We start from the raw sequence: 17597 nt of genomic DNA, 5'->3' as shown, positions 1-17597 counted from the left end.
AAGTTATTTTAATCATAAGACTAAATTAATTGCTCTTTATGTATGTAATAAAAGAATATAAAACTAGAATGTCACTCAGTAGATTTCATGACTAAACCTGCAAACATGACCCACATCAATTGGCAGCTCTACAGCACAAGTGTAATTAAAACTTCAAATAAAGTTTACACAACAACACTACAAGAAACAGGCTTTTATTTTGCAAAACAAAGATTAACACAGCTCAAAAAGACAACAATTCAAACTGTGTGTGTGTGTGTGTGTGTGTGTGTGTGTGTGTGTGTGTTAAATTGATGGCTGTAACTCGTAGCCCAGCGGGTCGAGTCCTCTGTCCAACAGAGAGAGAGACGACTCCCTCAGCTTCTGCAGGAACCTCCTCAGCTCCTCTTTGGAGAAAACCTGCATTTGTGGAGAGAAACAGAATAAGCAGAGAATTTTTCACCCTTTTCAGTATTTTAGCTTGAAAAAGTATTAAATCTAATATTGATCTGTTTATGTTTGTTTTTCTTAAGAGTCTACGGTCTTTACCTGGTAGAGACGGTGCTGGTCAGATGAGATGATGTCGGCTAGACGCAGCGCCTCCTGGTGTCTGGTGGAGTTCTGCAGCACGCTGAGCAGCAGGAAGCTGAGACGAGGAAGACACAGAGAACGCAACACCACCATCTGGTGACCGCGCTCCGAGTCCTGCTCTGAATCCTGAAAACACACAACCAAAATAAGCTACAAGGACTTTTCAAGAACTACCTAAAGCTCAGTTAGTTGGTAAAGTTTCCTAAATGAACAATTCATAGATCCTATTTGTAAACAGTTACCTGTCTGTTGTCAACCATCCATCCTCCATCGACGAACAGCAGCACATTGTAGATTCTTTCCTTCACGTCTTCAGTCAGAACGTCCAGGCGACAGGACCAGGAGGAGAAGGACGACTGGAAGACACAAAATGACAAATGACGTGGATCTAAATCCTGAATCAAGAACATTTATATGGATGAGCCTTTTAACACCGATCAAGGAGGGTGTGTGTACCTGGTACTCCTTCTCTCTCATCTCATTGGCGACCCTCTCGGTGAATTTGGCCTCTGGCACTGGTGCCGGCTTCTGGGGGGCGGAGCTACTGTGACTGAACCAGTCAGTGAACGCCTCATGAGCTTCCTGTGAGACGATAAGAAGAATAAGATCAGATCAACCTTATTGATCAATCAATCAATCAATATTAAATCAACTTCTTCCACTTCACCAGAGAAGTACAGGTTCTTCAAAGTTTTGATTAGGCTTAAATAAATTATTGTGCAAGAAAACAAAAGCCTTACTTGTAGAATTAGTACACCTAATACCACTTTTAATACTAATACTGCTAAAGCAATAGTATTGTGATTCTCATTATTGTTCTGTTTAACAAATTATTTGTATTAAATATTCATACTAACGATAGATACGTCCAAATCAGTCTTGATATTATTTAAAACATTACAACAGAAACACACCAGGTAGGCTCTGATACACAAGTGTTCTCTGATGGCGTTCTCATCCTCGGCGGGTAAGGTGGCCTGACCGATTCCCGCCCACTGGCAACAAATCTCCTTCATCGAGTCCTCTGGAACTTTAGAGAACACGGCCTTCGCTGCATCGTGTTTCTGCAACGCTGAGAGAGAGAGAGACAGAAGAACTGCATCATGGTCCTCACTGGCGGCGAAATGTTACCAGGAAAAACCTAAAGCCGTCCTTGGATTATTTATTTATTTGTGTTTTGTTGATTTCCATGTTCACAATAAAAACTGACTGTGTTGAAATGTACAATAATAGAATTGTCCCTCTAATTATTTCTCATTGTGGTCAGTCAGTTATTGGATAAATAAATAACACATAACACAAAAAAAAGTACCCAGAAACTTCCTCATGATGGCGTTGGACTGTTTAAGGGCTTCAGCTCGATGGGCGGGGTCAAACAGCAGCCAATCGATGACTTCGATCTTCCTTTGGTCCTCCTATCAAATCACAGTATCAACATAACTCCACTCGGTTTTATTAAAACCTGCTTTAGTTTGAGTCTCGACAAAACAGTTTTTAGTTGGTTTAGATGTAAGTTGTTTGTTTGTTACTTTTCATTCATGCATTTAAACAAACACTGTTTTTATAGTTAGATTTTTCCTCTGTACCTTTGTAGTTGCCGTCTCCAGCGTCTGGTTGTGATGTGTAAACACTGTGTCGTCTCTCTCCCTCACAGTTTCCACCACCAGCTTAGTGATCGCAGAGACGTCCAGGCCTACAAACACAATCATTCAGTTTTCTCTCAATAATAATAATGTGTTTTTTCCGACCTCAGTGTTTACGTTTCAGTATTTTCCTTCTCACCAGCTTCAGTGGCGAGCTGCAGACAGCGGGGGCGGAGCTCCGCCTGGGTGACGGTCTCCAAGAAGGCGGCGTACTGAACTGTGCCGAGCTCGGCCGGGAGCTGGCCGACGTAACTCGCCACGAGGTCGGTCTGCTGATCCTGAATCAGAAGGGTAACATACGACTTCAACACGTCCACACACAGCTCCTCCTACGAGAGGGGGACAAACAGGTCAGCAACATCAACATGATGAATCTCAAACTATAAATAAACTGAATTAATAAGACAAACTGTAAATTCGGTCTATTTTTACCTTCAGTGCCAAACCCAGAGAGCGAAAAAACAGCAGGAGGTGAGACATGAAGCGCAGCAGGTGGGAGGGGAGGGGCTTAGAGGACTTCAGCCAATCAGAAAACTCCTCCAACAGACCTGAGAGAGACACAGAGGTTGAGATTCATGTTTTAGATTAAGAATAATATATTCTTTCTATCAGAGTGTGTCTCCAAGGAGGAGATGAGACTGGGGGTTGTTACCGTCCAGGTCTCCCAGGATGGCAAACTTCTGGATGACGTGGTAATGCTCCCCCGTCTCCTCCAACACCCTCTGCACGCACAAACAACAAGCAGCTGGGATTATACTCCATCCAGTCATGTGACGTTAACATTCACCGATCACATCGAGGCTGTTTGAGAGTTTCACCTTCGATTCTGAGGCTTGAAGCTCCTCAAACACCTTTTCCATCGTCCAGCTGAGGAACCAAACAGAAACATTACTCACAATGAAGGTGTTTCAAGGAAAAACAGCCACAGTGACACATGAAATATGGTAATATGTGTATTATATTCAGGCTAATATGGTATTTCTGTGTATGTGTACGTGCTCGTGTGGGTCATACTTCGCCTCCAGGTATTCTCGCGGCAGTGACTCCACTTCCTGGTGGGCCATACCCGATGACATCAGATCCTTTTCCACCAGCGAGTCGACCATCACTCTGAAGTACGCCCACACGCAGTCCTCCCATGACTCGCACACTGCCAGGAGCTGACACACACACACACACACACACACACACAATCACCAGCTGGATCTCTACACACTAATTCGCAGGCTGATTATTTAATTTGTATTATTGCAACCTATGAACATATGAATTTACCGGTTTGAGGTTTCCACTCAGGCTGGCGTAGATCGCTCTCTCGTATCTGTTTAACTGCTCCTGAAACACACAAAGCAGGTTTAACATTGTGGGATGTCCTGAGACTCCTTCTGTGAAGGCTTGACGCGTGTCAGACAAACACTGGTTCATTTGTGGACTGCACGCTGCATTATACCTCCTCAGCCATTCTCCAGCAGCAGGCCTTCCAGATTCCTCTCTGAGGGTTTCCTTCCACGGGCTGCAACTCGATACTGCCTGCAGACAACGGAGGAACAGACGGAGAGTGAGAAGTCTTCAGAGCCGTAGTGATGAGAAAGTGACGAGTATGAATTACATCATTAATTTAGTCTTTAGTAAGATTTTACCTGAGGTCATGTTGGGATCGTGGTAAAGTTTCCATCCTTCCAGAGTTGCTGCTCTCCAGGCCTGACCACAGCGTTTACACAACCTCTGAGCCTGAACACACACACACACACAACATACCTTTAAATACAGTATGAACCAAACATAATTTTGTCTCTCTCCCTGTTTGAATGTCTCTTTACCTCCTCCGTCATCCCCGCTCTGATCAGGGTGAACAGATTCTTCAGCAGTCGGGCGTCGTCCTCTCTGTCCAGATCAGCCAGGGGGCGCTGCTGCCGGAGAGGAGCGTCTGGGTCCTGGACACAAAAACACACTTATTATTTGTGTATCTAGTAACACTAAAAATGAGGATGTGTGTGTAGTCGTGGCAACAGGCCTCACCAGCTCAGTGACCAGAGGAACCGTGAAACCAGCGCCGCTCTTCCTCCTCATCTTCAGCGCATGAAGAGTGTTCTCCCTGAGACAGACAGACACACACTTAACAGAGGCACTCCCAGGATCTCACTTGTTATAAACACACGATTCTGGACTAAAAAAAAGAGACAGACGTGAACTCACCAGCAGACATTTTTGGCATAATATTCTATATTATCAGAAAAATCTCCGATTTGATCCTTGGCAATGCACTCGAGCCAATCGACGACCAGCTGCAACACAGTTACCAGAGAGTGAATGATGAGCAGTAAGTCGGGTTTGCTTCCTGCTTGTGTGTGCGGTTGTTACCTGACTCTGTCGAATGACAGCGTCTCGCTGAAAGAGCTGCTCCACCACAACCTTCTCACTCTCACTGGGAACCTACAAACACAAAGACCTTAGATCTTGACCAGTCTCTACAAGTCTGTGTTTTGTGTTTCTGTGTATTCATCAAGGCTGAGGATTAATGTGTGTGTGTGGTTTTGAAAGAAACAAAAAAGAAAATCAGTTTATTCCGGTGTTTGTGTCGACACTGTTACTTACAATGTCCAACATGGTGATGTCATCTTCCAGAGCCAACTGGACCCGGTCCCTGCAGAGAGAGAGGTGATCGATGAGAGACAAGCAGACAGACAGATAACTGATGGAATCACAGACAGTCCTTCACGAGGACAGTTACCTGTAGAGCGAGGTGATGAGTCTCCAGGAGCTGCTCTCCTGCAGCAGCAGCCAGCGGACTCCTGCTGTTTTACTGTTCTGACCTGCTCTGAGGACCACAGACTGCAGCACGTCCACCTTGAACATGGTGCGGGAGGGAAAGGGAGTAATTCCGCGTTAGAATTCATGCTCAAACCAAACTACTATAATAAACTCCTGCAGTCGGTCTGCTTTACTTTCACACCACAAACAGATTAAATGTACAAGAGCACACACACAGAACTTACTTTGTCCTGGCAGAGTGTCTGATAATCCTCCAAGAGCTCAAACACCGCAGAGGAAGAGTGTTTCAGAAAAGATGCAAGGAACTCTGGGAAAAGACTGGCAGCGGCTGAAAAGATGAAAAACAGCAGCATTAAGACACAGCAGTATTTTAAACTAACAATGCTGAGTAACGGGGGTGCGATTGTTTCACTCACCGGCTTCTCCTGGGTCATCCTCCTTCAGCAGGGCTGAGCTGAGGTTGCCGACGTCCTCTGTGAAGAAGCTGGTGTTCTCCAGACCCGCAAGAGGGGACGTGAACATGCTGTGGGTCCAGTCACTGTCATCCAGATTCTAGATACATACACACACACCATCAGTAATCATGGATTATTGTGTCGCTAAGCTAGTGAGTGTTTGAGTCCCTCTATAGAGGAACCAGTGTTTTTGTGTCTTACCTGACTGCCGAGTGTGTTTCTGGGCGTGTGTGTGTATCGAGGAGTTCGGCCCCCTGGAGCCAAAATGGAGGAAACATCTGGAACCCTGGGAGTTACTGAGACAGATGAGAGGAATGATATTAGGTTAGACAATCGTCGGTGTGAAATCAGGCTTAATAGCGGCAGTGTCTGTTTCGTACCAGTCTGTCTGAACAGGGAAGCAGGAGTGTTCCGCAGGGAGCGGGCTGGTGTCACTGAGGAAAAGACCGGGCTGCCACCGCCGGGTGACGGGACTGAGAACAACAGTTAGGAAAACAACAACACTGACAAATCGGATATTATGAATAAATACTAGTGATACAGCAGCATTTCCTTACCAATATATAATAATTTCCTAAAGTCTTAGTTGTTGTGAGTACTGTCCACTACTCTAATACTAATATTACATATGAATATCATGTTTTCTCTTAGTTTTGTCACTCGGATGAATAAGGATGCTGGAAATTTTATCCTTGATTCTCTGTGACATGTTTTTTTAAACTCTTCCATTTCTGGAGGGGGGTTTCGTCCCAAAGACTCGATGATCACGACTGTTTTTGTTTTTTACTAAAACCATGACCAGCGCCATGTCTGCCTGACGCCGAGCACACCAGTAACACATGGGAGGATACAGGCCACCTTCTTTCTTCTCCTGCGGGCAGCGACCGTCACCTCGTCATCTCGCACCACAGGAGACGGTAGCTCACTCTGACCCCTGAAGGACAACACAATGCAAACATATTATTTACTGTGATATTTAGCAGGATGATGCAAAAACTACTCATGCATCCTAATTTTGTAAAGTGCTGGGACATGACCCAAGAAGGAACCAATGAGTTTTTGGTGCAGCTCCAGATCAGGGAGCAGATGCATTCACTTTCTTTACATTGCAACAAAGGGCCGACGTGATTAGGGGACTGATGTAGTAAAGAATAATGCAATTACATTACAGTTAAATCAATTTCATTATAACCTTCATGACCAGTGTATTTCAGGGCTCTTGTATTAAAACTACTTCAGTCTGAGGCAGATGCAGCTAATAAAAAAAGAGTATAAACCACTGTAATATTAACAGGAGACAGTTTACTGCACTAAATACTTCTTCCTGATATTAACTACATTACTATGTAATAAACATGAGTTTATTTACAGGGTGGTATTTGTACTTTTACTGCAGTACTACCGAGTTAACGAATGTCAACATTAGCCTGTTAGCACCAGCACTGAGTGTTAGCATCGTTAGCCTCAGCTAGCTCAGTGTGCTCACAGAGCAGCAGGCTCAACAACCAGCTGACGTTACGAGGCGCGTTCGAGGATCATAACTAATAATAAAGAGACTTAAAGGTTATTAAGTGTTTAAAGATGAGAGAGAGTGAAAGTTACCAGTTCATGTTAGCGAGCTGTCAACTCCCGCTTCACGAGGTTCAACCACGGCTTCTTCTTCGTGGGCCTCACCCCTCTTCTTCAGTTTTTGACTTTCGGGGCAGATTTGGATGCGTGGATGCGCACTGCTGCCCCCTGTGGCTCCGTTTGACATTGGATTTTTACTTAACGTTTTGTAAAATAGATTAAAAAAATTATCAAGACTTAATTTTAAAGTTTTTAAGCAATAATGAAAAGTTACCATTGTGAATAAATAGTCAAGCCAAACTTTATTTGTATTTAAAACAGCCACAGTTGTTTTAAACGGGCTTAAAATACATAAACAGCTTATATTTGTAGTCACATGGCAGCAAAAGACAGTGACAAGTGTTTTTTAGTCATTTTGTCATCTCCATTTAGCTTTTATTCTTATCTTGTAGTTTCACTTCATAGACATTTACATACATGTTAACACTCTTTTGCTATGTAACATCTAATCGTAGTTGTTTTACATCTCTGGTTAGTAAAATTTTGCATCTTTTTTTTAATACTTTGATGGTTTTCACAAGAAAAAATACATGAAAACAGAAAAGAAAGAAAGTGATATGAATTATAAAAGGGCAAGTTTACGACCTAGTTAAAGGCTGAAGTAAAGAGAAAAGTTTTAAGTTTTGTTTTAAAGGTTTTTATTGAACTAAAGCTTTTTGGTCTTTTCCACAACTTTATTTACAAAAGCTGCCTCTCCCATTTCCTTTCGGCTGTTGTTGGTTTATGAAAAAATAACAAATGATTTTAAATGATGACATAATAATAATAACATGTTATTTATATATTTACTGTAAATCTGTCACAGTTCATTATGTCCACAGTGCAGTGTCGGTGTTCCTCCGGCAGGGGCGCTGCACCTGTAACCCTCACACCAGTACAGTAAACACACCGATGCTCCGGTAGCATCGTTAGTTGTTCGTTAACCCGCTGGATTAACGTCTCCGTGGGACATTATAACAACTAAACTAACCGAAAGAGGTGAGTAAGTAATGGTTAAACTTAACTGGGGTAAAGTTTAGTGCGGTAACCACAGCCGGAGCGCGTGTTAGCAGGTGGTTAGCATCGTGCTAGCAGGCCGCGGAGCCTCGGGGTTTCCTGGCTGAGCGACGCGGCCTGGCGAGTCTCGTCAGCCGGATTCATGCAGAACGAGATGATAAAACGTGTCATTAAAGCCGTGGTAACTTGAATCTGTCGCTGTTTTATCTTTCCACCACAGCTCGGTTCTGGTTTCAGTATCAGTTTGTTTATTTTCCTAACATTTCTAAAGAGGAAGTAAAGTTTCTGTTAGCAACCAGCGGCTAATGCTAACGGTTGTAAACACGCAGATTTTGTAAATAGAGGTGGTGGTGAACTTACACGTTTTCGTGCATGTGTTGGTGAATTAACGCTAAAACGTGCACGTGGCTGTTTCATCGTGATTACATACTAATGAGTATTTAGAGAAACGGCAGCTGCCACGTGTATTGAGCAGAAATGTGCACAAGCAACGCTCGACCTTTACTTTAATGTTTCTAAAGTGTGTTAGTGAACTCGGGTGTTGAGACAGGAAGTTGTTGTGTCGTCGTCCTGCAGAGTTTCCGTGTGTTGCGTGTGACGGTTGAAGGAGTGATGTTTGTCTGTGACGCTGTCTGTGATGTTGTCTGTGAGCTGGGACAAGTCCGGGCATATTTCCTCTGCATGCGTGTTGTCAGGGGAACAGCTGACTCATGGAGCGTGTCAGCTGCTGGGAACACTGTCCGGACACATCGACCAGTGTTCCCACTAAGGGTCACATGTGTGGGCAGGTTTCAGGTGTCGCGTGCTGCAGCTCGGGAGGCTTTTCATCGTTAATTATTCATTAGTCATTATTTGATTAATTGTTAAATCGTTTCTACTAGAAAACTGTTTTAAAAGACCAATCACAGTTTAAATTAACAAATTAACTTGACTATAATGTCACAACATTACATTTGAGAAGCTTAAACAAGAGAATATTTGGATTTTCATAACTTTTTAATGATTCAAATCATCTGTTTTTTCTGTCGAGTAATTTATTAGTGAGAAAAATTCAAATTCAAGTAGTTTCAGATTAACTTTTATTGTTTATTTAATGCTTCATCACTAACTTTATATCAACACTTATTTCATCTTGTTTTGTTGTCTCCACTTTAATCTTAATATTCATGGTTTTATTAGAACATGGTTTCGGTTTTGTTTTTACTCTTCAGACCTGTCATTTCATCTTATTGCCTTATCAGGTGACCTCCTGTGTTATGAGGAGTTTCATTACATGTGATAATAATAATCCAAGATAAGCTCTAAACGAATGATTTTATAATAATCTAATCATCCATTTGATTAGATTACGGCTGCAAACAACCATTTTCATTAGGGATTAAACCTTTGATTAGTTTCTTGATTAATCTCTTCATGGTTTTTATATGAAATGTCGACCTCTGACCTCTATAAATTCCAAAATCCTAAAATAATGGATTTCACCAACTGTTCAAAAACCTAAATTATTTCATTTAATATCAGATGAGACAAAAATGCAGCGGATGATCTGTTTGAGAAGCTTTGACAAGCAAAATGTAAATATTATTTTATTTAGATTAGGTTTAAGTATTTCCCTTTTTGATATTATACATTAAAAACAAATGTTTGTGATTTTGACTCTTGCAGTCTGATGCCAACAAAAACAGTACATTATGTACGAGTACAAATATTTCCAGGAGGAAGGTGGTAAATTGAGTTTCATCAGATCCCTAAATAAAGTTTATATGTGATAATGATGCCAGACAGAATTTTTATCCTCTTCCACGTCGTCCCCCAGTGAACCAGGAGACTGGGACTGTGGAACCAGTCAGGCCACTGTCATGTTAATGTTAGGTCCCAGATGAGCCTGGTCACCACTGGTTAGCCTGGTTATGGTTAGCATGGATACCACTGGTTAGCCTGGTCACCACTGGTTAACCTGGTTATGGTTAGCCTGGATAGTCTAGTTACCACTGGTTAGCCTGGTTAAGGTTAGCCTGGTTAGCATGTTCCTCTGAGTGATGAGTCATCCTGGACTAGTCTCAGCATGTCTACACAGAGCTGTGAGTAAATCAGCTGTTCCAGTCAGTTAGAACATGAACATACAACTCACGCTGCTGCAGCTGACTCAGCCCTGATAGGCCCTGACTGGCCCTGATAGGCCCCAGTCAGACTAGACCAGGCCACTGAGGCAGGTCTAGTCCTGACATGTCTCAGCTGCTTTATAAGAGGCTGCAGCTTGGCTCCGCTCTCACTGCACTTTATCTGTTCTACTTGCACAGGATGGACAGCTGCTGACGCTCCTCACTCTGTATATACAGGTAAGACTTTCATTCACATCTAATTAACATGCTGTTTATATTATCAATTATTCATCTAACAATTTGGTCAGTAAGGTTTCTTACATCTGCCAAATGTTGAGAAATATATATATATAAATATAAATATAAATATAAATATATATAAAATATTCTTTATATATGTTTTTTTTTTTTACCCGTATCATGATTTTTATTTCTGTTGTATCGTTCAATGTAAACTGTTCAGACAATATTTGGTAAAACTGAAATCAAATACTTAGAATAAGTTTCAATGACCAACTGATACATAAACTCCTCACTAATAAATAAAACATATCATTACCTGAGTATCTGAATAAGTTCTCATATAAGTGTTGATGCTGTCAGAGGATTTCACCTGTAGAGTTAAAGTTACACTCAGGGTTACAAAAGAATAAACTGACAGCTGATGTTCAGGTGTCAAAGTTTGTTTTGTTCTGGTTCAGGATTGAGTTTCATCTTGTTTAAACACCTTCAGTCCACACACACACATTTTGATCTCTCCTCCGTGTCTGTGTGGACACATTTGACAGCTCGGCTCCTAGTTTTGTAGCTCGTAGAAGAGTTAAACTCCAGTTCCATCCGTTTTCAACCTGAACCAAATCTTACCCCAAACTCCAAGCAGTCGTCTAACCAGAGGATTTAACTCGAGCCTTTGCCTAACTTAACTGAAGCCTGAACCAAAACCACAACAGAGGGGGTGGGGGGGGGGCTACAGGAAATACGGATTGAGAGAGAACAGATGTTCACACAAGTCAGGTTACATTTCTACCTCGTCCCAGTTTGTGCTTTCACGTATAAGCAGAAATTCAAGTTTCTGAGCCAGTCACAGTTTTCTCTAAAAGATAATAAAGTGTTGATGGGAGGAGCTGCAGCTTCCTCCCACTGACCAATCACATGCAGCTATTCAGAAATCAGACAGTTCCTGCTGTTATGTCACAACAATCAATATCAATCAATAATCAATGTCTCAGCTGATTAGACTTCTCATCCATCAACAACTGATCCAAACTTGACTTACACTAACTTATATCTTAATCATTTACTTGATGAATGTTAAGCTGGATCTGTGTTTATGTGCAGGAACGTTCAGCTTCACCATGTCAGCTGACAGCGAGCTCAGCACCGACACCAGTGACGACAACAAACTGGTGAGAGCTGACTCCTTCACTGACTGTTCACTCCTCACTGGCTGTATTCCCTGTGACTTGACACTTTCCTGTGTGTATATTTGTTGTGTGTGTGTGTTTAGGTCAGACCAAAAGTCGAGTTTCGCTCTCTGCTGCAACATGCCGGAGCCACAAAAGATGTTTTCACCATGAAGGAGGTAAAACATGTCTCTGACTTTAGAACTGAGAGGGAGAAACTGTAGTTGTAGTGAAACTAGCTCCGTACTTAAGATTCACTCTGACTCATTACACATGACTCATCATTTTTTGCATCACCTCCTTCCTTTGGGCAGCAACAATAACAACTAAATTAAAGCCTCATTTATTCTGGGATGTCCTTCCTGCAGGTGATGTTCTACCTGGGTCAGTACATCATCCAGAACCAGCTGTACGACCAGAAGCAGCAGCACATCGTCCACTGCTCCCACGATGCACTGGGCCGCGTGCTGGGAGTCGACAGCTTCTCCGTGAAAGAGCCACGGTGAGAAAAGAAGAGAGATGAAGGTTTATTCTTTAGATTCCGTTTGTCAGTTAAAGTTGTAACAATTCGCCTCGTTTCGGAACATAAAGAAAATGTGTCTGTGATCCTTGAAGCTGCAGTGAGGTGATAACACATGTTCATGTTTCAGAGTTCTGTTTGCAATGATCACCAAGAACCTGGTGGCTGTGAAGAGCCAAGGTACGTCTTCATCTTCTCATGTTTCACCTTCATCGGGCTTTCAAACATCACATCTGTAGAATGATTGATGATTGAAAACTAACCTTTCTCTGTGTTTCTCAGATTCGCCCCCGAGCGAGAACGAACCAAACAGCAACAGTCAGACAGACAGAGGGACAGAGGTAAGACACACAGCTGGTCATACACATGTTCTTTATCATAACACACAGCCTACCTGAAGGTTCGGACAGATTCTAGCTTCTTTAATAATAATCACAACACAAAGATTTTCATTTTCAATCTTACTTGTGATGCTGAATTTATGAGAAACCAATAAAACATGAGAACGTGTAACACAGGGTTCTTATGGGGTTTTATAAAGTTGGAGAAAAGTTCTAAATCAATATGTGTTTGTGTCACTAGGAGGGAGAATCAGAAAGCCGCTCTTCATCACCAGACAGGAGGAAGAGGAAAAGAAGGAGGAGGAGGAGAAGGAGGAGCTGCAGGAGCAATGAACCAGGTGAGTGACTCCTGAGGCAACACCACCTCCTTGGTGCTCACACGCGTCATGTGACCTAACGCTCCCACCACCTTGTTCTCCTCAGGACCCTCCCACAGTGTCGAGGATGATGAAGACGAGGAGGAGTCAGAGGAGGAAGGGGAAGAAGAGGGGAGGAAGAGGAGGAGGTCCGACAGCTACTCCCTCACCTTTGACGACAGCTTGTCCTGGTGTGTGATTGGTGGACTGGGAGGCAGGCGGGACAGACACAGCAGCCAATCATCAGACTCGCACAGCACAGTGAGTATATCACACACACACACACAGGCTTTGTGTGTGGAGTTGTTGTATTGGTTTCTAACACTGACTGTGTGTGTGTGTGTGTTTAGTCTGGGAGGTCAGAGGTCACGGTCCCAGCCTCAGACTCAGAAAGCGACAACTTCAGCGTCGAATTCGAGGTCGAGTCGGCAGATTCGGACGATTACAATGAAGACGACGCTTCTCTGTCGGCCGATGACCAGGTAAACATCTGGTTACACACGGCACGGCGGCAATAAATGAGTTATGATGCAGTTAATGTCTTGAACACCTGGAAATCCATTGGTCAGAATTGATACCATAACCCAGCTCCTGTCCTGTGTGTGTGTGTCCAGGTGTACGAGGTCACCATCTTTGAGGCAGAAGAAGAAGACTCCTTCGACGAAGACACAGAAATCTCTGAAGCTGTGAGTCTTCACACAAACACACACATGAAACACACACTTTGTTATGTCCGTCTCACAGTGAGTGTGTGTTTTCTCTCTCAGGATTACTGGCGCTGTGTGAAGTGTGACGAGTTGAACCCGCCCCTCCCTAGAAACTGCCTCCGCTGTTGGACCATGCGACACGATTGGCTGCCCGAGGAGTCCCTCAACGCTGCTAACTCCTCCCCCTCCAGTCCTAAAGCTCTGCCCAAAAAGCCAACCGACCAATCAGCAGCCAAAGAACCTTCAGGTACTTTAGAGTTGCAGTATCAGGTCACATGGTCCATCAGTAGTTTGTAGAGGGTCAATTCTATAGAACAACATTTTTATGGTTTTATTTAGACGTATTATATTTGACATGTTATCAATGATTTTGATTAAACAGACAAACCATGTGGATGAAGCGTTGGTGTGGATGCAGATTGTTTTAGTTTGAAAAAGAAAACGGATTTAACCTTTGTTGGATTTCGTCTCCTGAAGGTTCTGATGTCGAGGAAAACGAAGGAGTCGATGTTCCAGATGGGAAACGGGCGAAAACTCCTCTTCTGTCGCAGTGTCTCTCTGACTGCACCTCCTCTGCTACCGAGTCCCAGGAACTGTTCTCCTCCTCCCAGCCCTCCTCCTCCTACTCCTCCCTGGACTCCCAGGAGCTCCTCACGTCCCTCACTTCTTCACCTGCACCTCCTCCTGGTCCCGCGGTCCCAGAGTTGGAGCGCAGCGTGTCGGAGGAGTGGCGTCTGCCCGAGTCGTGCCTCGACCCCTGCCTCATCTGTCAGTCCCGGCCCAAGAACGGCTGCATCGTCCACGGACGAACCGGACACCTGATGTCCTGCTACGTCTGCGCCAGGAAGCTGAAGAAGAGGAACAAGCTGTGTCCCGTCTGCAGGCTGCCCATCCAGTCTGTGGTCCTCACCTACATCAGCTGAGACTCACCCTCTGTCCTCACCCACCTATACTGTCCTCACCCTCTGTTTGTCCCCATCTCCTTCAGCTGAGACACCCACTCTGTCCTCACCTACCTCAGCTTAGACTCATCCTCTTTCCTCACCCACCAACTCTCTCCTCACCTCCCTCTATGCTCTAATCCCCCCACCCTGTCCTCACCCACCCTGTCCTCACCCACTCTGTCCTCACCCACCCTGTCCTCACCCACCCTGTCCTCACCCACCCTGTCCTCACCCTCTCTGTCCTCACCCTCTTCACATTTAGGCCTTTGCCACTTCAGGCACTTAAAGACACGCATGTTCAGCTCTCGTCACAGCTTGAATCTTATAACATGTTCAGTAGTTAGTGATTTGTCTTCACTTAGTCAATTATTCATCAACTCTTTGTGATGATCGATTGGTCGTCCTCGTCGTCCTCTGGTCCAGCTTCTCTTCATCATATATGACTGTAAACAACATATATGATCTGAGGCTTGGTGAAATAAAACAAAAACATCCAGATATGACTTCTTGGGTTTTGGTAAATTAACACCAGAATAATTCCCTCTTTAATTTCCTTTTATATTTTGAATCTTTAGTTCAGTACGATCGAACATTACATCCTCCACTTCTTTAATTTATTTAATGATGTAAATGTCCGATTTTCAGTCGCATCATAAATGTTCTGATTAGTTTAACACATTGGAAAATAAGACGACCTAGAACGTTATGGTTTCTTCTAAGTTCAGGTTCCACGTCATCAAGTTCCTTTAGTAGAAAAGAACAAGTCGACGCATCACACGAGGAAACAAAGATCTTAACAAATCATCTTCACACGTCTTGTTTTGTCTGAATAACTTTTAAAACCCAAAGAAGAATTTCCATTCACCGAATATTTAAATGATTGATTTCATTGTTTTTAATTTTTCATTCAAAGATGTCAAACACTTCCTGGTCACAGGAAGACGCTCGTCAGACAAACAGGTTTCACTTCGGCAGATTAATCAAAGATATAAAAATCTTATCTGCAGTATTTATTTGGAAAGAGGGAACTATTGAAAGTTTGGCCTTTTTTCCTTTTTGGAACAATTGTTAAAACAGTTCCTCACTGGAGACTATTTTCAGAATGTAATGAATTAATATCATTATTTTATTTATGGCAGTAGGAGGATGTACCTACTTTTAGTTTTAGTACATTCGTCACCAAACTCGGCTTTTTAAAAATACACTTAAACATCAACATGATTTCATTCTCCTTCATCTGTTTGTATCCTGACCTCTCGTTGTCACTCTGCTCAGCTGATCCCTCGTTGTCACTCTGCTCAGCCGATCCCTCGTTGTCACTCTGCTCGGCCGATCCTCGTTGTCACTCACCTCAGCTGATTCCTCTGACGCTTCAAACAAACTCTCCCAAATAATCCTTCTTACACAGAATCAGCTCTCTGTCAGGTTTGATTCCCTGTCGAGAGGACATCTGATTTGTTTCTTCAACATTTTATTTTACTGGTCTATAATTCCCTGGAAAGAATTCTGTCATTTCTTAGAAAATAATATTTATTTACTGTCCAGTTATTGTAAATTTTCCTCCAGAGACAGAAAAATTGGACAAAACATTCTCTAGTTTACAGCTGCATTTATTTTTCTATATCAATTAAAATTGTATAGTTCTTTCCGGGGAACTTAATTGTAAATAATTAGGAAATTATTTTTTAATATTATGCACCAGTGAAATAAATGTCATCTTCTCATCGAAAGTTTCCTGGAAAGACGTTTAATATTTTCCTGAGAGGAAAACTTCATTTGACTTCTTCGCAGATTCATTACTTTAGAATGAGAAACTTTATTATATAATATTTTTTATTTTGCCGCCCCGGCTGCGCACTGACTCTTCAAGCAGCTGTTAACCATCACTGCACCAGTTCAATCGCTCTTTCCAGGAAACTTGAAACATGAGGAAAGATGTGGCTCCATTATAAAGTGTTGATAACATCCTTAATATTTATTTGTGTATTTAAGATGCTTGGAAGTTTATTTTAACAAGACACTTTTCTATGAGCTCTTTAAATAATAAGATGAATCTAGTGAGATGTATAATTTCTGTGAACTGAATAAAATTTAACTTGTCTTATCACTGTTATCGGTTTTCTGAATCAACACTTAATACACTGAACTTCTAATGGAGGAATTCATCGGCAGATTTATTTATGACAATAAACCAGTTTATTTTCTTTTGCTTGTTTGAGTCCAGGTTTCGTTTTGTTGGTTTGTGATTAATTTATGACGTCATTGATATAAAACTGGGAAACATGAAATAAATGTCAATTCATTTCTTCTTAAACATTAAACTAAGTCTCAAACATTCATGCATCAGTAATGAACAATAAAATGTACCTTAAGATATTAATATGTAAAGTATTAATGACTAGTCTTACCTTTACAGATGCTATTATTACTACTGAAGTGTTTACAAGTGTAGTTCTTCATTAGGAACACAGAGAGGCAGTGTGGTCATGTTTCTATCTCTACATATTATTTTATTACCTGCATCAGAATCAGAGCAAGACTGACAAAACATCAGATTTAATTATAGTTATTGTCAAGATTTACTGGAGTTAAATGAAATGTTGATTTATCATATTTAAGTTATGAGAGATTTGTGCATAACTTGAATTCTACTAATCCATTTGTGTTATTTTAATGTTGTTTAAGGTCGGCACCAGAAACAGACACCTAGGAAATATGCAGCTGTTTTGTTGTGATGTATAATAGTAATAATGATAATGAATAAGAATAAATAAGTGGTTCCAGTTCACGCCGGTTCTCTACTTTAAACATCTTCCCACATTCAGATGAAAGTTCTGCAGAAACAACGAACAGTAAAATCAGAGTCACTTTGAAAAGTTTCACCAAACAGTCGGAGTCGATGTGAGTTTGACTTTCTCCTGAAGACTGAACTCCGCTTCCAGCTCCGAGCGACAGAAGGAAGAAGTGAGATCTGATGAATCCTGAACAGGCGGCTCAGTGTGTCCTTGCCTCGGGCGGCCGGAGGCGTTCAGTTAGTTAAACACACTTTGAATACATGAGCTGAATATTTGCTTCACAGCTTCTACACGCTGCTCTTTATCGAAAGTAAAAAGTTTAACGTGTGTAATTGATCTCGTCTGCTGGAAATAAAAATGTTCC

General features: G+C 42.3%; 2 protein-coding genes across 2 annotated transcripts; one reads left to right on the top strand and one right to left on the bottom strand.

The window, feature by feature from the left end:
- Positions 1–178: 178 nt before the first annotated feature.
- Positions 179–7175, bottom strand: nup107 (nucleoporin 107). Its single transcript, XM_047338654.1, has 27 exons — positions 7043–7175; positions 6292–6374; positions 5821–5913; positions 5642–5736; positions 5402–5537; positions 5210–5313; positions 4945–5060; positions 4809–4857; positions 4575–4646; positions 4410–4498; positions 4233–4308; positions 4034–4147; positions 3854–3944; positions 3664–3743; positions 3489–3548; positions 3228–3373; positions 3032–3080; positions 2866–2935; positions 2646–2761; positions 2353–2542; positions 2157–2263; positions 1883–1985; positions 1485–1642; positions 1027–1152; positions 813–926; positions 529–696; positions 179–399 (listed from the first exon to the last, which is right to left on the bottom strand). Exons 1-27 carry the CDS (start codon positions 7048–7050, stop codon positions 286–288), a joined length of 2727 nt encoding a protein of 908 aa, XP_047194610.1. The 5' UTR covers positions 7051–7175; the 3' UTR covers positions 179–285.
- A 727-nt stretch (positions 7176–7902) lies between these two features.
- mdm2 (MDM2 proto-oncogene) lies at positions 7903–16545 on the top strand. Its single transcript, XM_035146901.2, has 13 exons — positions 7903–8047; positions 10366–10404; positions 11506–11573; positions 11675–11749; positions 11939–12072; positions 12221–12270; positions 12373–12431; positions 12673–12769; positions 12855–13048; positions 13138–13269; positions 13402–13473; positions 13555–13741; positions 13972–16545. The coding sequence occupies exons 3-13, from the start codon at positions 11523–11525 to the stop codon at positions 14415–14417; spliced, it is 1497 nt and encodes a 498-aa protein (XP_035002792.1). The 5' UTR covers positions 7903–8047; positions 10366–10404; positions 11506–11522; the 3' UTR covers positions 14418–16545.
- Positions 16546–17597: the final 1052 nt, after the last annotated feature.

This window comes from Hippoglossus stenolepis, chromosome 22 (assembly GCF_022539355.2).
Source record: "Hippoglossus stenolepis isolate QCI-W04-F060 chromosome 22, HSTE1.2, whole genome shotgun sequence".
Taxonomy (NCBI): Eukaryota; Metazoa; Chordata; class Actinopteri; order Pleuronectiformes; family Pleuronectidae; genus Hippoglossus; species Hippoglossus stenolepis.
This window is presented reverse-complemented; position numbering and strand designations above follow the sequence as displayed.